Source organism: Podarcis liolepis (genome assembly GCF_965112155.1).
Source record: "Podarcis liolepis genome assembly, chromosome: 13".
Classification (NCBI taxonomy): domain Eukaryota; kingdom Metazoa; phylum Chordata; class Lepidosauria; order Squamata; family Lacertidae; genus Podarcis; species Podarcis liolepis.
The window spans coordinates 49235076-49256892 of NC_139573.1; the positions used below are offsets into that span (position 1 = coordinate 49235076).

Sequence of the window (21817 nt, forward strand, 5' to 3'; positions counted from 1 at the left end):
TTGTAAGCGTACAGCCTATCCCCCACTCAATGAAGCCTGTGAAATAGATACGGCAGGGGCAACGTGACTTGCCCAAAGCCCCCCAACAAGCCTGATGGCCAAGCAGTAGCTTAAATTTGATTTTCCCATTCAAATTGGGCAACCTCTCTCGCTATTCCACACCCGTGCTGATTTTGCACACCAAAAAGACCGGCGCCCGTGATTCATTGCAGATCCGGCACCATCAGGGAAAGGCCACCTGCTTTGGGGGGAGGATATTCCGCTGCCCCCCGTCAAAACAGGCAATACATTGAGGGACGTACAAAAAGTAGAGGCAGAATTGCATTCCCCAATATGTCTCCTAAGCTCTCTGCAGCAACTTTCTTTTTTTTCCTTTTTAAATAGTTTTTCTTTCATTTTTATACACCACATACAAAAAGAAAATATGAAGATACACTGATATCCATCACCTCACAACTAAGAAAGAAAGAAAGAAGAAAATACAAAACAACAACAAAACCAATACATTGAATATGGCTCACAATACATTTAACATAAAAATGACTTTTTCCTATGTAGCTGACTTCCCGTCTACTCCTTACTTCTATTTCTCATCTGTTATTCAGTGCCATATTATAGCATATTTTGGCTTTAATGTTATTTATTCTATCCTACATTTTCCATCAGATTTAAAACTCCTACTGAAGTTATTCAAATGCTGCTACAGACTTCAAACTGTCATTGTTATTTTTCAAATAAATTTTAAAGACTTCCCATTTTGTGGTAAACACTTCCTTTGATTTATTTTTTATTCTTTCTGATAACTGGTCTAATTCTGCATACAGTGGTACCTCGGATTAAGTACTTCATTCGTTCCAGAGGTCGGTTCTTAACCTGAAACTGTTCTTAACCTGAAGCACCACTTTAGCTAATGGGGCCTCCTGCTGCTACCGTGCCGCCGGAGCACAATTTCTGTTCTCATCCTGAAGCAAAGTTCTTAACCTGAAGCACTATTTCTGGGTTAGCAGAGTCTGTAACCTGAAGCGTATGTAACCTGAGGTACCACTGTATTCAGTCATTTTTTTGAATCCACTCTGATCTAGGAGGGACTTTATCACTTCTCCAATTTGTCGCAACTTTCTGTGGGAAACCTGCTTGCCAAATCGGATCGTTCGGTTCTGTCTGCGTTGCCATTCCCTTGAAATCATCCACTGCTCTGTTTCAGACAAAGGCCCTGGGTGTTTTTGTGCATGTGTGTCTTGCTTACGCTTACTCTGCCCCATAGACTCAGTCTGCAACTGTATACACACGCTAACCTCTCTAAGGACTGCACTGTTAGATGCTGCAGAGAAAGACATTCCTCTTCATATCATTCGCTGAGATTACAAGTGGCGCTTTGGCCCAGCCAAAGTAAGAAGAAATCGAGTGCAAGAATACAGAATATTCATTGTTCCACTGCTGAAAAAAACACAAGCACACATCCTGGAGAAATGAATCTGCTAGATATCAACTTCAGGTAAGCATGCCAGCTCTTTCAGAACACCAAATTTCAAAATGAATGCAAATTCCACACCGCTTTTAGTTATTGGAATCGCTCTGTACTTTAGGCCCGCGAAACTTGTGACCCATCAAACCAAACAAAGGCTGCCAGCCAGGTGCAGGTCTCACTAGGGACTAGCAAACCTCTTTTTGCAGCTTGCCTGAGGCTGAAAAACAAGGGAGCTGTTCCTTCTGTCTTTATGCACCATCCCCTCTCCTGTTTTGTTCTCTCCTCCCAATAAACACGTAGGTTCTTCTCGTTCGTCGGTAGCCACCATTGAAAAAAGGATGCTGCCCTACACCGAGCCTTGGTCTTATCTAGTTAAGTTTGTATATGTTCTTTACAGTGGTGCCTCAGGTTACATACGCTTCAGGTTACAGACGCTTCAGGTTACAGACTCCGCTAACCCAGAAATAGTACCTCGGGATAAGAACTTTACTTCAGGATGAGAACAGAAATCGTGCAGCGGCGGCACAGCAACAGCAGCAGGAGGCCCCATTAGCTAAAGTGGTACCTCAGGTTGAGAACAGTTTCAGGTTAAGAACAGACCTCCAGAACAAATTAAGTTCTTAACCTGAGGTTAACATGACGAATACTACTGTATTGCCAACCATCATGCAATACCCTCCAACATTTCTCTGATGAAAATAGGAGCGTCCCATTCCATAATGGCAATTTTACTATTTATACCAGGGGGCGGCAAGGTTTACCTTGCCTGGGCTGGATCACTCCTGTGGAGATCCTCTGTGGGCCAGGCCGGCACAGCGTGATGCCAGAAATCGCATCTGTGCATGTCCGCGACACTGGAAATTTCCGATTTCTGGCGCCACAGACATGCACAGACGTGATTTCTGGAGCCGCAGAAGAGAGTCCCCGCGCCACACTGGTTTAGCGCAGTGTGCCAGGGCCCACCAAGTGGGCAGCTTGGTTCTGGGGCGGCTCGTAGCCCAGTTAAATGGGCTTCCGGCCCATGGGCCACACGTTGCCGACCTCTGCTTTACACCCTACACACCATACTAGATTGCTGCAGCCACTCTGGGCAATTTCCAACATATATAAGGTAAAGGTAAAGGGACCCCTGACCATTAGGTCCAGTCGTGACTGACTCTGGGGTTACGGTGCTCATCTCGCCTTACTGGCCGAGGGAGCCGGCGTACAGCTTCCGGGTCATGTGGCCAGCATGACTAAGCTGCTTCTGGCGAACCAGAGCAGCGCACGGAAACGCCGTTTACCTTCCCGCCAGAGTGGTACCTATTTATCTACTTGCACTTTGACAGGCTTTCGAACTGCTAGGTTGGCAGGAGCAGGGACCGAGCAACGGGAGCTCACCCCGTCATGGGGATTCGAACCGCCAACCTTCTGATCGGCAAGTCCTAGGCTCTGTGGTTTAACCCACAGCGCCACCCGTGTCCCTTACTTCCAACATATATAAAAACATAATAAAACATTAAACATTTTAGAAACTTCCCAATACAGGCGGCTTGGGGGAGGGGGCGGATTGGATGACTCCACACCCTCCAACAATTCTCCAATGAAAATAGGGACATCCTAAGGAAAAGTGGGACATTCCGGGATCAAATCAGAAACTGGGACGGCTTCACTAAATTACGGATATCCCTGGACAATAGGGACACTTGGAGGGTCTGTATACATAGCTAGGGGGTTCTTGTGTTTGACATGCCGAGCTGCAAGTTTGTGTATACCTGTTCTGCTGGAATGTCCAGAAAAGCCAAATCTTGCGATCTAGGCTCTGGAACTGTTTCTCTAGTATTAAGAGGGGGGCCTTTGCAGTGAGCATCCCAAAAGCCTATACGGAAAAAGAGATTACAAGCAGAAGGCTGGGCAAATAACTACATCAGCTCCTGTTCCAGGGAAAAGAACAAAAACTTATTGACAAACGACCACAGCAAGGATTGCGAAATCGCTGTCACATTCTCAAGGGGGAGAAAAATGCTTTGCAAAGTTACTTGGGAAACTATCACACTGGCATCAATTTGATAAAAATAAAATAAAGTCCAAGCACCAGCTATGAGAACCAGAAACAGACCCGGCAATAGCTTCTATTGAGATCAGACTATGCAATATTTCATGCTGGAAAAGTTCCAAGCAAAAGTATTGTGAGTCACAGTTTAGATTTCATAACCCAAATTAGATTAAACAATGAACAAGATTAGAATACGTATCAAAACACAGCTCACAATTTATTTTACATGTATATAGCAGAAGCAGCTGACACTAGAGTTCATGCTTTGTATCTGCACGTAATTTGAGTGAAACGTTACGGCCCCCGTCCAATGAAAGTGGCAAGTTAAGAATACACACACATCCAAAGTACTTGTGGATTTGTGAGGGTCCATTGCCGTCTCCCCCCAAAAAGGGGCATATACCTAGAAGACACTCCTACTATGCAGGGTGGGGGGAAATACTGTGGGGGCAGTTTAAAGCACTGGTCTTCAAGGGGTGGGGTGAGAATCCACTAGCAGATAGTGTCTGATCCAAGGTGGGTCACAACGGGAGCACAGCCACCACAATTATTATTATTATTATTAATTGAATTTAAATACCGTCCTATACCCGGGTGGGGGGGCTCCTTAGGGGTGTTCACAGAATAAAAGCAAGATATAAAACCACAAAATAACTAATAAAAATAACAACCCAATAGCCCCCCCCCCAAAAAACCTCCACATTTTAAAAGGGCATAGGATGTCAATCAGGTCAACCAAAGGCCTGGTTAAAAAGGAACATTTTTGCCTGGAGGCTTAAAGGTGTATAATGAAGGCGTCAGGCGAACTTCCCTGGGGAGAGCATTGCACAGATGGGGAGCCACCGCAGAGAAGGCCCCGTTCTTGTGTTGCCACCCTCCAGACCCCTCAAGGATGCAAATATGTGGTAAAAGATTGAGAAATGAACTGTCGAATGCATCTTTGGGTTGGGGTCTGAAAAGGTTTAAGAGTCCTTGTTTTGAAAGGAAAGGCACCCCCCCCCCATGGAAAGGCTAAAGGCTGTACAGTGGTACCTTGGTTTACAAACTTAATCCATTCCAGAAGTCCGTTCTTAAACCAAAGCGTTCTGAAACCAAGAAGTGCTTTCCCATAACAGCGGGGGACTCAATTTACAAATGGAAAACACTCAACACGTTCTGCTTCCAAGGTAAAGTTCACAAACCAAAACACCTACTTCCGGGTTTGCAGCGTTCTTAATCCAAGTTGTTCATAAACTGAGCTGTTCTTAAACCAAGGTACCACTGCACAAACATGTTACCCTCTTGTGACCACGGAAATTTGGCAACCTAAGAACAGAGCTCCAGGAGAAGCCCTCAGGTTGTCATTAGACTGGCTTCCACACAGGGACTCAGTTTGCTGAACATGGAGGAAGAAAGCACATTTGATTCCAATCAACAACTCCCCTCTACCTTTGCAAAGGACTGCTAAAGCTGCGAATGGGGCAGATCCCCTAGAACAGGGGTCAGCAAACTTTTTCAGCAGGCGGCTGGTCCACTGTCCCTCAGACCTTGGGGGGGACAGAAAAAATGAATTCCTATGCCCCACAAATAACCCAGAGATGCATTTTAAAGGACACATTCTACTCATGTAAAACCACACTGATTCCTGAGCCATCCACGGGCCGGATTTAGAAGGCGATCGGGCTGGATCCGGCCCCCAGGTCTTAGTCTGCCTAAAGGGTAAAGGGAACCCTGACCATTAGGTCCAGTCGTGACCGACTCTGGGGTTGCGGTGCTCATCTCGCTTTATTGGTCGAGGGAGCCGGCGTACACCTTCCGGGTCATGTGGCCAGCATGAGTAAGCCGCTTCTGGCGAACCTGAGCAGCGCACGGAAACGCCGTTTATCTTCCCGCTGGAGCGGTACCTACTTATCTACTTGCACTTTGACGTGCTTTCGAACTGCTAGGTTGGCAGGAGCAGGGACCAAGCAAAGGGAGCTCACCCCGTCGCAGGGATTCGAACCACCGACCTTCTGATCGGCAAGTCCTAGGCTTTGTGGTTTAACCCACAGCGCCACCCGCCAACCCATTCCCAAAAACTCAACGGATCCTGGCGGAAGAGAAAACGGGGGTTAGGGGCATATATGATGGGGTGTGCACCATTCAACATTTTAATCGCTCCACCCCCAATCAAAACCTCAGTGCTGTTGCATCTCAAAGAAAAAAATCCCTATGGTTAGCCCCCACCCCGAGATTCCTCACAGGACCCCCCCCCCCAATTTGCTTTATTTATTCCTGTTCAGTGTTGGATTCTTGTGTGCTTTCTGGGCTTGGCGGACACAATTCGCGCTTTTTGTAATCTGCGGGCATGATGACTGCTGTGTTCTCTACCCTTCAGAACTAGTCCATCCATTCATTCAGATTGTCACCCCAAAGGGCTCCTTTTAAGGTGTGGCAGGCAGCGACTGGGAAAAGAGCCTTTTCAGAAGTGGTTCCCTCCCTTCCTCCACAGGGAAACCTGCCTGGCGCGGACACAGTCATTTAGGCACAAGGAGATTTTTTTAAAATCTCAGCCTCTTCACAGTGAATTTGGCTTCTGGTCAAGGTGATAGGCATTTACTTGTAGTAGTTTTAAGGAATTCTGCATACAAGTTAAATAAACAGGGAGACAATATACAGCCTTGTTGTACTCCTTTCCCAATTTTGACCCAATCAGTTGTTCCATATCCAGTTCTAACTGTAGCTTCTTGTCCCACATAGAGATTTCTCAGGAGAAAGATGCCTGCTTCTTGGGAGAAAAGCAATGACAAACCTAGACAGCATCCTAAAAAGCAGAGACATCACCTTGCCGACAAAGGTCCGTATAGTAAAAGCTATGGTTTTCCCAGTAGTGATGTATGGAAGTGAAAGCTGGACCATAAAGAAGGCTGATCGCCGAAGAATGGATGCTTTTGAATTATGGTGCTGGAGGAGACTCTTGAGAGTCCCATGGACTGCAAGAAGATCAAACCACCCCATTCTGAAGGAAATCAGCCCTGAGTGCTCACTAGAAGGACTGATCCTGAAGCTGAGGCTCCAATACTTTGGCTACCTCATGAGAAGAGAAGACTCCCTGGAAAAAACCCTGATGTTGGAAAAGATTGAGGGCACAAGGAGAAGGGGACAACAGAGGACAAGATGGTTGGACAGTGTTCTCAAAGCTATGAACATGAGTTTGACCAAACTGCGGGAGGCAATGGAAGACAGGAGTGCCTGGCATGCTCTGGTCCATGGGGTCACAAAGAGTTGGACATGACTAAACAACAATAAAGTTTTTAGGAAATGTTATTGAATGTTATTATTGCATGTTTACAGTTTATATGTAAGAACTGCTTAGATATTTTTTTATTATGTTAAGCAGTATATATTTTTTAAATACAAATAATAATCTCCAATTTAATTATTGTGAGACATTCCATACTCAAGGAATTCCCTTTGTCTGCATATTCCCCAGAACTTTTCTTCGACTGAGTTTAGCAAAACCACATTCAGACCTTTCGCTTCTGGAGAGAATTAAGCTGTGTGAAATAAGCAGAACCAGGCGTCTGTTTTCATTTACTGTGCCTTATATCCATTTCTGTTAGGAATGCAATCTTTAATTGACAGAAAAATCAAATTCCCAGCTGCTGATCACAGGAGCAAATGTTTAAGCAGGGGATTAGCAATAATAACGCTCAGTATTTATATAGTTCTTTTGAACATCCAGAGTGCTTACTGTACTTTAAAACTGCAAGGAAGTCAGTATCTCCATATTGTAAATAAATGGAAAAGCTAAGCAAGTGAATGTTTAAGACCAACTAATCAGTTCACTTTAGTGGCTGTGCTACAAGAAGTGTCCTCATTGCTGGTCACACTAGTTCATTTTAAAAATCCATTTGTACTATTGAAACAGAGGTTTTTAAAAGAAATACAGTGGTGCCTTGCAAGACGAAAAGAATCCGTTCTGTGATTCTCTTCGTCTAGCGGTTTTTTCGTCTTGCAAAACAAGCCCACTGAAGGATTAGCGGATTAGCGCTATTAGCGGCTTATCTGCTGATCGGATCAGCTGATAAGCGGCTTAGCGGCTTAGAAAAGGGGGGTGGGAGGAAAAAAACCCAGCAGGAACTCGCAAGACATTGTCGTCTTGCGAAGCAAGCCCATAGGAAATTCGTTTTGCGAAGCACCTCCAAAACGGAAAACTCTTTCGTCTAGCGAGTTTTCCGTCTTGCGAGGCATTCATCTTGCGGGGCACCACTGTAATGAAAAGAATCCTTTATTGTTAAGTGGTAGCTCACGGATATAAAATTCTTCTCCTATTTCTTTCAATGTCCTCCAAGGGACATCTGTATTTAATTGACTAATATCAATTCAGGATATTAAACCAGAAGTAGGCTTTCACAGAACGAACCTGTAAGTGGGGAAGAGATTCATGAACTTAATAAAGGATTTTTGATGTGATCAGATAGCTGGTTAAAAGCTACCTCAACAGATAAATCAACTAAAAGACAGTCCTAAAGTCTATTGCAACTTGCGATTCTAAAAGTGTATATATTCACTAGGGCTGTCATCTTTGACTTTTTCTGGCCCAGGACCCAATTTTAACCCACACATGAATTCTTTAAAACTTTTACCATGTATTCGCAAGGTGGTAGTGCTCCTGTTGCAACCCACCTTGGATCAGGCCGAAACTCCCTAGTGAAGCCAGAGTATATGTAAGATGAGAAGGCTGAAGGATGAAATCAGATCTAGCAACGAGGTAATGCATAAGTTCCTATATGTTTATTTCATCCATCAATCTCCACTCCACATAGGGCTTCTGGTACCATGGTGGCAATTTATTACAAAGAAGTCTCTTGCAGGTAAGACTAGTCTTGGTCTTGTAAAGGTAAAGGTAAAGGGATCCCTGACCGGACGGCTCTGGGGTGGCTGCACTCATCTCGCTTTACTGGCCGAGGGAGCCGGCGTACAGCTTCCGGGTCATGTGGCCAGCATGACTAAGCCGCTTCTGGCGAACCAGAGCAGCGCACAGAAACCAGAGCAGCGCATAGGTACCCACCAGAGCGGTACCTATTTATCTACTTGCACTTTGATGTGCTTTCGAACTGCTAGGTTGGCAGGAGCAGGGACCAAGCAATGGGAGCTCACCCCGTCGCGGGGATTCGAACCGCTGACCAAGTCATAGGCTCTGTGGTTTAACCCACAGCGCTACCCGCGTCCCTTAGTCTTGGTCTTGTAGCTTCATCCAAAACCAATTTTAGCACCAACCACTCCCAGCTTTGGCCATGCCTCTTCTTTAACGAAACTGCTCAATTTGACTCAAAAAGTAAAGCAATTACTTCTTCTTTTTAACTTTCACCTAGAGCGAAAATGGTGCCGTGCCCTGCTCAAATCTCGAGAGAAAATGTTATCTAAAGGTAAACACTGAGAAATTTTAAAGGTTTATTGCAGCGGTTCATTCCAGTGACATTGCTAAGCAGTTTCTGACCACAAACCCACTGCTTTTCCCCACTGCCTACAGTACCCTACTGCTGCCCTCTGGTTGGTAATGCCTCTGTGGTTCCCAGCCTTTTCCCCCCAATGACCACTTGAAAATTGCAGATGATCTTGACATATGACTTCTGCCTGTGATTTGCGCTAGATGCCATTTGGTTTTTAATGTATTTTTACAGACACACCACGGACTGAATTAAGCTCTCAGACTGCTGTTGACCCGGACGAAAGTAAACATTTGATTCCGATTTAAAAACAACAAATAAATCAAAGGATAGCAATTAAATCCCCATTCGCTCAAATCCGGTTTAGTACAAGGTCAGGTTTTCCATTAAGCCACCCAGAAGCTGACCGAAGGAACTTTTGACAATCATTTGCTTAAATCTTACATTATTCACTCTCTCTCTCCCCTCCCCCCCAAAAAATATTTCCTACTGCCTAAAGGGCAACTTGCGGTTAAGGCACCTGGCAAATCAGAATCACTCAAGAACCAATTATTCAAATATTACATTATCTGTGCCGAAGTACAAATTACATTCAGATTAGTAAAAAAAAAAAAAAGCACTTTGTTCTTTTTAATCAGGTCACATGCCTCAAGGCTGATACGGTATGGAAAATAGGTCCCGCACTGTGCAAGGAGACAAATTAAATCCTGCGTTCCTGGAGTTATGGCAACACCCAGGCTAAAAGCAGCCGGCGTTTAGTGTCGAGACAGAAAGAAATGTTCGTCTGGAAACACATTCCTTTGCCCGCTGGAGAAGCCCACCCCCAATTTACACCCCCTATCCGCTGGGGCACCGGGAGCGATTTCAGCGGTGACAGAAATGCACTCTGCAGCTGCTCAGGGGCCCTCTCGTCTACTTTGACGCCACCTAACTCCGGCGCTAAATAAATATATTGACTCATTTAACTTCTCCGCAGTGCTCTTTGCTGGACCTAATTAGCGCCAGGGCTCTGCCCCCGCACATATATATGTATATGCGGGGGCTGAGCCCTGGCGCTAATGTATATGCGGGGGCTGCGCCCTGGGCGCTAATTAGGTCCAGCAAAAACATTGCGGAGGAGTTTTGGAAAGAATAACCGACAGGAGGAACCTGCAAAGTTAGGAAAGACTTGCCGGGAGAGGGGAACTCTCCTATTTTTTTTTACATCCCCACCGGGCACTTCACTTCTCTGACTTACCCAGTTTTTTGAAGGCGCGGTGCCCGGAGAGTTTGGGCACGATTGCGCACGGCTGGCTGGAGAGTTGTTGCTGCTGCTGGCGCGGGCAGCAGCGCTGCTTTTCCCCGCACGCCTTTTTCTTCCTGCCGCAAATCATGGCTGGGAGAGACTTCGCGTCCCCGTCTCGGCCCGGAGCCCCTTCTCGGCCGCTTGTTTTCGTTTTGCCACCCTTCTCTCCGAGGCAGAGACGGAGCAGGCGGCCCGCAAGCAGCCCGCCCTCTCCGCGCGCCTGGGCGCCTCCTCCGGGGCTCCGGGGCGCAGCGCGCAGATTGGAGAGGCGGATCTTGGAGACGCTCGCATTTCAACGCCGACGCGCTCCGCCCTCTCGCTTCCACTCGGTGGGAAGGAGGGATCCGGTCTCTTTCGCTCCCCCGCCTGAGCCGCGAGGAGGATCCGTGTCCCTTTGCCCCAGAAATAACGAAACAGCTAGTAGAAGTCACCCCAGAACTGGCCCTGGTCAACATTTTCCAGTGGAATAATGCCCACTCGCATTCTAAAGAGCTTATGAACCATCTGCTCCGTCTCTGGCTCTCTCATTTAATTTCGGCTTTTCAGGTTTATACATTTCACCAGTGCTTTTTTTCTTAAAAATTATTTAGGAGTACTCTCAATTTCCCACTCATATTGAAATACTGCTCCTCAGTGAGGCCAAACTTATATTCACAAAATGTTTAGGGATTTGCGTCCCCCCAGAAAAAAGCACTGCATTTCACTAATTTTACAATCATTTTAACATTTCAAAACTAGACTTCCTTCCTCCTCTTTCTGCAGTTCCTTAAAATTATTTTTTATCTCTTCTGCATATCCAAATTTACTTAATTGGCTCATTTATTCATCTAGTTTAAATATATACTCTTACAAAACTGCAGGTTATTACAATAATCCTGCCAATGTTCTTATCTGTTTACAATTTATCTGTAAATATTCAATAAACAATTTCCATTCTTTTATAAAAAGTTTGTTATCTTGATTTCTTATTCTTCCGGTAAGTTTCGCCATTTCTGCATACTCCATGAGTTTTTGTATCCATTCTTCCTTTGCTGGGATTTCTTATTTCCATTTTGGGGCGAGTAACATTCTTGCCTCAGTTGACCATCTGCTCTCAGTAGCCAGAAGCACCATAGCAAGACATTGGAGAAACCTGTCAGGAGGGAACATGGATTTCTGGTACCAAATTGTACGGAAAACAGCCTTCCCAATAAAGTTAACCAATAGACTAAATCTGACATGGGGGCAAATAGAAGAGGATGTCTTCAGCCTGGTGTGGCTCCCCTTTATTACATACCCAGCCCGACAACAAGAACCCACCAACAACATACAAAACAATAGGTAAAGGACCCCTGGACGGTTAAGTCCAGTCAAAGGCGACTCTGGGGTTGCGGCGCTCATCTCGCTTTCAGGCCAAGGGAGCCGGCGTTTGTCCACAGACAGCTTTCTGGGTCATGTGGCCAGCAGGACTAAACCACTTTTCGCACAACAGGACACTGTGATGGAAACCAGATCACAAGGAAACTCCGTTTACCTTCCCGCTGCAGCAATACCTATTTATCTACTTGCACTGGTGTACTTTCGAACTGCTAGGTTGGCAGGAGCTGGGACAGAGCAACAGGAGCTCATTCTGTCATGGGGATTCGAACCGCCGACCTTCTGATCAGCAGACCCAAGAGGTTCAGTGATTTAGATTACAGCATCACCCGCATCCCATGCTCCCCTTTACAGTGGTACCTCAGGTTACATATGCTTCAGGTTACAGACTCCGCTAACCCAGAAATAGTACCTCAGGTTAAGAACTTTGCTTCAGGATGAGAACAGAAATTGCGCAGCAGCTGCGCGGCAGCAGCAGCAGGCCCCATTAGCTAAAGTGGTGTTTCAGGTTAAGAACCGTTTCAGGTTAAGAACGGACCTCCAGAATGAATTAAGTTCTTCACCTGAATCCCCATGACAGGGTGAGCTCCCGTTCCTCGGTCCCAGCTCCTGCCAAACTAGCAGTTCGAAAGCACGTCAAAGTGCAAGTAGATAAATAGGTACCTCTCCGGCGGGAAGGTAAACGGCGTTTCTGTGCGCTGCTCTGGTTCACAGACGCGGCTTAGTCATGCTGGCCATATGACCCAGAAGCTGTACGCCGGCTCCCTTGGCCAGTAAAGCGAGATGAGCACTGCAACCCCAGTGTCGTCTGCGACTGGACCTAACGGTCAGGGGTCCCTTTAGCTTTTTAAGGGAAATTGGGACATTCCAGATCAAATCAGAAACCAGGACGGCTTCTGTAAATCCAGGACTGTCCCTGAAAAATAAGGTCACTTGGAGGGTCTGGGAGGAGAGGTCAGGATACCCCTCATCTGAACTATGAGTCCACTGATAAAGGTTTGCTTGGTAATTGTGTACACACAGAAGGAACCGTTTTTCTCTTAATTTTACAAACATTCCTGACATGTTTTTGCCCCAGGGTACGTAATTTACATGTTCTTAACACAGAACCACATGTGCCATTTTGCCCCCGTCTCACATACAGAGGCTCCATCTGTGCTATACATTTGAAGCAGTATTGTATCATACCGTCAGAAACAATCATAGCTCCCCCCAATGAACCCTGGGAACTGTAGTTTGTTTGGAGAGTCATATTCTCCTCACAAAACCACCGTTCTCTGAGTTCCATCAAAAGAGGAACTGCTAAACCATTCTGGTAATTGTAGTTCTGTGAGGGAGCTCTCCTAACAACTTTCTGACAGTGCCTTTAACAAACTACAGCTCCCAGGATTCATTGGGGGGAAAGCTATGGCTGTTTTTAAAGTGGTGTGATACTGCTTTAAATGTAGTGTGGCTGGGCCATTGCAACACAGAAACCAAGCACCCCTTTCTGTCCTTTATTCGATAGGGTCTATATCTTTGGATAATTTATTTCTCTTCCTCCATTCCAACTTGTTTCTGTTTTGCTCACTATATATATATATTATTTCTCTTTAAAACCAAGCACACCTCTTCTGTCTTCTAATATTAGCAAATAAGCACCTATATTTTCCGTATTTCCTTTACTGCTTTAATTGCAGTATTTGCAAAAGCCTTATTTGGTTTTGGTTATGAGTTTTAATGATAATTCACACAACCCCATTTTTATTTTTGCCAGACTCCCCCACTTCTTTTATTTGATGTGTGTGTGTGTGTGTGTGTGTGTGTGTGTGTGTAAAATCTGGTACTCAAGACGTTCTGTGGAGGAACTCAATGATGCCCAAGTCTTCCATACAGCATACAGGTTTATTCCTTAATCTGAAGATAAGAAAGTATGAACCCACACATCAAGAGAAGGAAGGCTAGATTAAATCATTAAATTAATCAGCAATCGGCTGTTTAAATACTTTTCACCTGTGCTAGCAAGCCGTTCACTGATCTTGCAATGTTATTATTACACTGCAAGAATGTGTGTTCTTGATTGTTGAATACTGTAAAGAGAGAGAGAGAGAGAGAGAGAGAGAGAGAGAGAGAGAGAGAGAGATATGCAGGTTAACTCTGATGAATAAGAAAAGGAAGAAAGAGCATTTGTTGGGATTTCTAAAAATAAATCAGATTCCCTTTCTCCTGTCCAAGCTGTAAATGTAGGGCACATAGTCTAATATACAAATTGCTAAGTAGACACAAAAAGTACTATATAATAGCATAACTGGGTCTGTGGTTAAAAACTCTTGCGTTTGCGTTGTCAGCTGTTCAAGTTCTTTGTACGATGCTCAAGGAAATGGTCACTTTGCTACCAGCTACAGCTCTCTAATAACTCCCTGCACTGTTGTTCTGTGTCAAACCTTAGCTTTGTGGCATCTTGTATATTTAGTTCTATAGTCACATATACAGATGCTTGCTAAAAGCTTAGATATATTTCTAGTGCTTTCCCACCTGACAACATCTTTATCAGTAGCTACTTGCAGACAGGTGGTTCCCACTGCTAATCAGTGATTGCTCTTCTTTTTCTAAGCGACAAATAAAATTCGAAATTAATTGACCTTCTGCAGGTTCGCGAGAGTAAACATATCCCACTCTGGCCAATATAACAGGCAGGTCAGTTATACCTTACATGGTACCATCAGAACCACGATTTCTTAGAGTAGGCGTAAGTTATAAATAAAAAGTCAGTGAAATTGTCTCAAGAGGCATAACTGGGAGGAGTACTGGGTTTAGGATTACGGACAGGGAAAGTGTGGGGTAAAACAAAAGGATTCTCAATAATAGCAATATGTAGTCTTGCCCCTTAGAAATGGAAGCCTGAGGTACACACAGGTGATAATATATGCAATTTCTACAAATTCTTCTAAATCATTCATGGTGCTCTATCTCACGGGTTAGATAAAGATTCAACATACGTGAGCAGCACCTAGTGAGATAATGAATCTCTTCAGTTGCCCCCTACAAGCCAAATTATTTCAAGAACTAGATTCTGGAAATTACAGACGTATGGAGCATATACAGATCTAGAGACACAATCAAAAGATAATCTCACCAGTTTTTATAGTGTCCATGCGCCATCAGTTTTGCGAGTTTTATCATGCCATACTTCAAAAAGTGAAAATCTGGACACAAATGTTGTTGAGCTTGTTTTACAAAGGAAATTCACAAAAATCTACACCTCCGACATGTCTTGCCATACATTCGGATTTACACACACACACACACACACACACACACACACACACACACCACTTTTAGTAGATGTGTTTTATTAATCCAGTATTAATAATTATTAATCCAGTATGTACAAGGCAGCAACGCCATCTTGAGGCCAAAACCTGGTAATCCTTTAATCTGTATTCCATAAAATCCTTATGGCTGTGCCATAATAATATTGTGAGTTGGGGAGTGTGGAGAGGGTCACCTATATGCCTGAATCCCTTCTAATTCCTGTATCCAGCAAGGGTTGAAATCTAATGGAGGGTTCAATTCAAGGGCCCCTAGGTACGGGTCATTAGGGTAACAAATGAAGTGGTTTTGTGCCAGAGGACAAATAAGTTGGCCTCCATCCTTGAACTGGGTGGTAGTTAGAAAGACAAAAGTTAAGGTCTATGTGATAAGAGAGCTGAGACAGAAGCAGGCTGCAGGCAGAAGCCTGGGAGGAGAGATGCTTATTTTTAAAATTGAATTAAAGGCTGTGGCTATGGTAGAGGTTCCATGCATCCAGACATAGCCAGAATACTGCAGCTGGAAACAGTGCCCGGTCAGAAATATTAGTAGTAGTAGTAGTAGTAGTAGTAGTAGTAGTAGTAGTATGTACGGGGTGAGCTCCTGTTGCTCAGTCCCTGCTCCTGCCAACCTAGCAGTTCTAAAGCATGTCAAAGTGCAAGTAGATAAATAGGCGGGAAGGTCAACGGCGTTTCCGTGCGCTGCTCTGGTTTGCCAGAAGCGGCTTAGTCATGCTGGCCACATGACCCGCAAGCTGTATGCCGGCTCCCTCGGCCAGTAAAGCGAGATGAGCGCCGCAACCCTAGAGTCGTCCGCAACTGGACCTAACGGTCAGGGGTCCCTTTACCTTACTGCAAAACTGATGGAGGAAGTGTCGTCTCAAACACCAAATAGTCCCCAAACAAACCTTTTCATCACTTGGCATAAAGATCCGTCTCAACCAGCCTTGATCTGATTATTAACTTGTCTCTCCTTTAGCCAAGACTTGGAGTTTATCCTGATTGTGACATCATACTTGACATCAGAATGAAGTGCTTGCATTCAACCAAGGATGTCTCCATGCCGACCAAAGTGGTTGTCCCATAAACCTTGGCAACTAGGTAAACATCAGCCAGATTCTCCAGCAACTTTGTCGGGTCTAATAACCTAATTTTGAGGAAGAGTTTTAGCATAACCTGAAAGCCTGCCTCCGGTGTTAAGCGAACCCCAAGTTCCAGTCAATCTAATTATATGTGTAAACTTGTTGTTGTTGTTGTTAAGTCGTTTAGTCGTGTCTGACTCTTCGTGACCCCATGGACCAGAGCACGCCAGGCACTCCTGTCTTCCACTGCCTCCCGCAGTTTGGTCAAACTCATGCTGGTAACTTCGAGAACACTGTCCAACCAATGTGTAAACTTACTTCTGTGTATAGAGGTTCATGTGTGAGTCCATTTTTATAAAGAGAATCAGTGTTAATATGCATCCGTTCAAAATAAATCCTTGACCCAATACCCTGATCTGACTATTTCTCTCTACACTGTGGGTTATCTCATCTTTCATTTTAAGGGTATTATTCCTTTATAATATGGAAGTCCATCAGTCATTAAAAAAATGTCTGTGGTTTTAATCTCAGATTAAACTACAATTTAATGTAATCACTTCTGTGGAGTATGAATGTGCATCTAAGTGGATTTTCCCCACATCCGCTCTTTACCTAGTTTCTCCCTTTCTGTTGTCTCACCCACCCACCCTGTCCAAATTTAGACTGAAAGGACTTTTATTTTCTTTACATGTCAGCACCACGTGCATTGACAGCAGTGGATCAATCATCATCTTCATCATCTTTAAATGTCTCCGTGCCTGACGTTGTTGTTTAGTCATTTAGTCGTGTCCGACTCTTCGTGACCCCGTGGACCAGAGCACGCCAGGCACTCCTGTCTTCCACTGCCTCCCGCAGTTTGGTCAAACTCATGCTGGTAGCTTCGAAAACACTGTCCAACCATCTCGCCCTCTGTCGTCCCCTTCTCCTTGTGCCCTCCATCTTCCCCAACATCAGGGTCTTTTCCAGGGAGTCTTCTCTTCTCATGAGATGGTCAAAGTATTGGAGCCTCAGCTTCAGGATCTGTCCTTCCAGTGAGCACTCAGGGCTGGTTTCCTTAAGAATGGATAGGTTTGATCTTCTTGCAGTCTATGGGACTCTCAAGAGTCTCCTCCAGCACCATAATTCAAAAGCATCAATTCTTCGGCGATCAGCCTTATTTATGGTCCAGCTCTCACTACTGGGAAAACCATAGCTTTTACTATACGGATCTTTGTTGGCAAGGTGGTGCCTGACAAGGGTGAGAGCAAACACTGGGGAATTGTGCGAGAAGTCCCTCTGTGCTGAAACAAAGGCATATTTTTCTACAAGCATCCCCCTGACATCAGATGTGCTGCTCTTTTCCAAAACCAGGGAGAGATAATTTAGTGATGGGGTACAAGGAAGATAATTAAACCTCTGTAAGAAAGAGTTGGTCAGTTGACTATTTGAAAAGAATGTCAGCAGCGTGGACTTAAATAAGCAGAAGGATGCCTTGAAATTCTGAAGGACTCTTATTGTTTTGGCAGCATTAGGGAATTTGCTCTGCATCATTTGTAAGTATTGCTAGCAGGGGAGGTGGTGGCTGTTTTTTAAAGAGAGTTGGTTGCCCCCCCTAAAATATTTGAGGGGGCTGGAGCCCTAAAAGTTGACTGGCATTGCCATTCAAATGGTGTGCATGCATCATGTCTCGTGATCAATTTGTTGGGGCAGGGACTGCCTGCTACCCCCAATATTTAATTCAATATTTTATCCAACTCAGTGGTGTACTGTTGGAAAATGTCAATCACTTCTCCTACCTGGGCAGCTATCGTTCCACAAGGGCTGACATTGATGCCGAAATCCATCATCGACTGAGCTCTGCAAGTGCAGCTTTCTCCCAACTGAAGTGTAGAGTGTTTGAGGACCAAGACATTCGCAGGGAAACCAAAATGCTTGTTTACAAAGCTATTGTACTACCAACCTTACTTATTGTATGCTTGTGAAACATGGACCACTTATAAAAGCCATCTCTAACTCCTCGAAAGATTCCATCAGCAGTGTCTCCGGAAATTTTTACACATCACTTGGGAAGACAGGCAAACAAATGCGAGAGTTGCTGGAAAAAGCAAAGATCAGCAGTGTCGAAACAATGATTCTTCAACATCAACTTTGTTGGACTGGTCATGTTGTTCGGATGCCTGATTATCGTCTTCCAAAGGAACTACTCTGTACGGAACTTTAAATTGGAAAGCGTAATGCTGGTGGTCAACAAAAGAGGTCTAAAGACTCTCTCAAGGCAAATGTTTGAAAAATGTAGTATAAACACCGACAACTGGGAAACACTGGCTTGCGAGCGCTACAATTGGGGAATAGCCTTTGCCAAAGGTGTCATGGGCTTTGAAGACGCTCAAACTCAGGACAAAAGGGAGAAATGTGCTAAGAGGAAGGCACATTTGGCAAATCCACACCGTGATCAACTCCCTCCCGGAAACCTATGTCCTCACTGTGGAAAGTGTGGATCCAGAATTGGCCTCCACAATCACTTACTGTGCCAGTGACGCCGTTCTCCTCTTGTCAGGGACTGGCACATTCAGACAGCAAGCGGAACATCCCAGAAGACATGCAAGGCGCTGAATAGAATGGATTCCTTCAGCAACGGGGAAGGACTTTACAATCCAGTAAGGCCCGACTGGAACGCCACAGATGACAGAGTTGGGCTCTTGTTCATCAGCTTGGGAACTGGCGATGAAGACCATTCTCTTGAATGTGGCCCTGTGAAGGAAGGAGGACTTGGTATTCTCCTGGAAGACGTGGGGAATGGATGCCCAGTGCCCCTGCCCTGACATTACTCCCAAAGAAAGCTTGGCCCACCCACTTCAAGACAAGAGCATCTCCTTTCTGCTCTCATGGCAAAAGGTTCTTCTCCTATTCTCTGTTTATGCTCAGCTTGTAGGGTGTTCTCCCGCCCCATGCAAATCTATCCTTCCTCTTTCCTGTTCTTTTTACAAGGGCAGCTTCCCCCACATTTATAACAAATATAACAAATAAAACACACAAAAGAAAACACAACAATACTAAAAAAAAGACAAAAAGACAAAAATATAAACTCTTATTACTTCTAAAACCCAATCTAGCTTTCATTGTTATCTGACTTCCTCAAATCCCCCCAACTGAATTTCATTGTATCACCTTGTAACAGTTCTCCAAAATCATCTTTCTGATAAAATTAACTCCTTCAATTCACTATCATCTTCTCTTTTCTTAATAGTCTATGTCCATAATGCTTTACAACTCATTCTCATTCTAATTCTAAGCCTATTTGGGACTTTCAAGTGACTTCTAATTATCTTATATTACAATATTTAGCTAGATAATCTTTAAATTTCTTCCAATCTTCTTGGTATTCCTCTTCTTTCTGATCGTGGATTCTTCCAGTCAGGTCGGCCAGCTCCAAAAAGTCCAACATCTTCATCTGCCATTCTTCTACAGTTAGTATTTCTTGCAATTTCCACTTTTTAGCTAATAGCAGTCTTGCCTCTGTAGTGGCATACAAAAATAATCTAGCATCTTTTTTGGGCAATTCCAATCCTATTATTCCAAGTAAAAAGGCTTCTGGTTTCTTAACAAATGTATTTTTCAACATTTTTTCCAACTCATTATAAATCTTTTCCCAGAAGTCTTTCACCTTGGGACACATCCACCACATAGGATAAAAGGTGCCTTCTTTTTCCAACATAAATTATCATTCGTGTGATAAATCTTTGCTAATTTTAACAGGGCTAAGTACCATCTATACATCATTTTCATAATGTTTTCTTTTAACACAGTACATGCAGTAAACTTAACCCCTTTCTAATAAATTATTATTATTATTATTATTATTATTACTACTACTACTAAGGGTAGAACCCCAGCAACAACAATGCGGCAGGCATGACGCAGGCATGACGCAACAACCCTCCGCCCCTAAGATGGCATACGGTTGAGACCCAGCTGCCCAGCTGCAATGCCACCCACTGGGAAAAGGTGAGCGGACTTCTGAGCTCACAAGAACTGTCTTTTTTCAGGAACAATCAGATGACCATGAGATGCAGCAGAAGAGCATCTCTGACTGCATGGCTTTAAAAGAGGGTGAGGCGACTTAACAGAAGAGAGTCCAGTCAAAGGCTGCTAGCATTTCCTCCTACCTGAGAACCTTTCCCCACTTGGCCTACATACAGGCGTCTAGGCTCCGTCCCTCTTAAGTTGTGGGTGAACATATCAGATGACACAGCGATTCTTCAAACAGCTCTTGTTTATTCACAGGCCAGAACAGAACAGAACTGAAGGGTTCAGCCAACCTGCTTATATAGAGCTCCACTACAAGGCAACAGTAACAATCTTTCTGTAACTATCCAATCACTGAATGTCACTTTCAATTCCTTATTTGAATATGTGGACCTGAGTGAAAACTATCTACAGTATCCACCTGCTGGCCCAGGGTGAGAACTTCAGTACATAACAGTCCCGGCCGGCCTAGCTCAGAAGCAGCAGCCAATTTCTCCTCTCTCTGAAATAAGCTGAGATGCTGTCTTAATGAGAAGAAACTTTGACTGCCTCTTCTGTGCCAAAGATGGCCGGGAAGGAGCCATGCCCACATGGAGAAGGGGCAGTGGGGAAGAGGGGCAAGGGATGGCAGCCAGGACCCCCAGGGATGTCCTCTGGTCCTTCATCCCAGGAGCTGGAGCTGGAGCTGGAGCCTCATCCCTGTAGGCAGTGGCCCTGTGGAGAAAAAAGGACATCATATTTTGTGTCCAGGGGAGCTGTTTATCAGCTCCATCTGGTACGCAGGCTAAGACCCTACCTGCCCGCAGACTGTCTCACCAGAGTGGTGCATGCTCTAGTTATCTCCCGCTTGGACTACTGCAATGTGCTCTATGTGGGGCTACCTATGAAGGTGACCCGGAAACTACAACTAATCCAGAATGCGGCAGCTACACTGGTGACTGGGAGCGGCCGCCGAGACCATATAACACTGGTCTTGAAAGACCTACACTGGCTCCCAGGATGTTTCCGAACACAATTCAAAGTGTTGGTGCTGACCTTTAAAGCCCTAAACAGCCACTAGACCTGAAGGAGTGTCTCCACCCCCATCGTTCAGCCCGGACACTGAGGACCAGTGCCGAGGGCCTTCTGGCGTTTCCATCACTGTGAGAAGCCAAGTTACAGGGAAACCAGGCAGAGGGTCTTCTCGGTAGTGGCACCCGCCCTGTGGAACGCCCTCCCACCAGATGTCAAAGAGAAAAACAACTACCAGACTTTTAGAAGACATCTGAAGGCAGGCCTGTTTAGGGAAGCTTTTAATGTTGAATAGGTTATTGTATTTTAGTGTTCTGTTAGAAGCTGCCCAGAGTGGCTGGGGAAACCCAGCCAGATGGGCGGGGTATAAATAATAAATTATTATTATTATTATCAAATGGGAATGGGCTGTGACTGACCAAAACTATGGAGAGAACGTCAACTCAGACACACATTCAGCTGTCTCAGCCACACCAAACCCCCCTTTTGATTCTTTTGATTTTTTGGCCAAGAACATAAAGTCAAATGCACGCATGTTAGATGCGCCAAAGTTGCAGGCCTCCTGTAATCGTCAAGGAATGATGGAAACATGCGAACCAGGTGGAACTTCGTAAGGTGAGAGAACAAGATCACACTGCCGATCTCACAAGAGCCGCCGCCTTGCGGGAATAAGGAAGCCAAGGGGAATCAGATGCCCAAGAGGGTGAGACAATTGCATGGTCTATCCACTGCAAGTAGCCTTCATGGCTATGCTCAGTCTCCACAGTTGGAGGGAGCAATGCTTCTCAAAAGCGCTTGCTGGAAGCCACAGGTGTGGAGAGTGTTCCTATGACTCCCCAAAGGTATTTCACAAGAACCTATGCAGCCTTAGAGT

General features: G+C 44.9%; 1 protein-coding gene and 1 long non-coding RNA gene across 2 annotated transcripts in view; both read right to left on the reverse strand.

The window, feature by feature from the left end:
• The window catches only part of PLCD3 (phospholipase C delta 3), a 90299-nt gene extending 79811 nt beyond the window's left edge, over positions 1-10488 (reverse strand). Inside the window, exon 1 of the mRNA XM_083470525.1 lies at positions 10152-10488. Within this exon, the coding sequence (XP_083326651.1) occupies positions 10152-10287 (136 nt within the window). The 5' untranslated portion in view covers positions 10288-10488. The remainder of the gene's footprint in view (positions 1-10151) is intronic.
• A 2937-nt stretch (positions 10489-13425) lies between these two features.
• LOC310690983 lies at positions 13426-16637 on the reverse strand. The gene is made up of 2 exons (XR_014518307.1): positions 15754-16637; positions 13426-13624 (listed from the first exon to the last, which is right to left on the reverse strand). It is a non-coding gene; the product is annotated as an uncharacterized lncRNA (long non-coding RNA).
• Positions 16638-21817: the final 5180 nt, after the last annotated feature.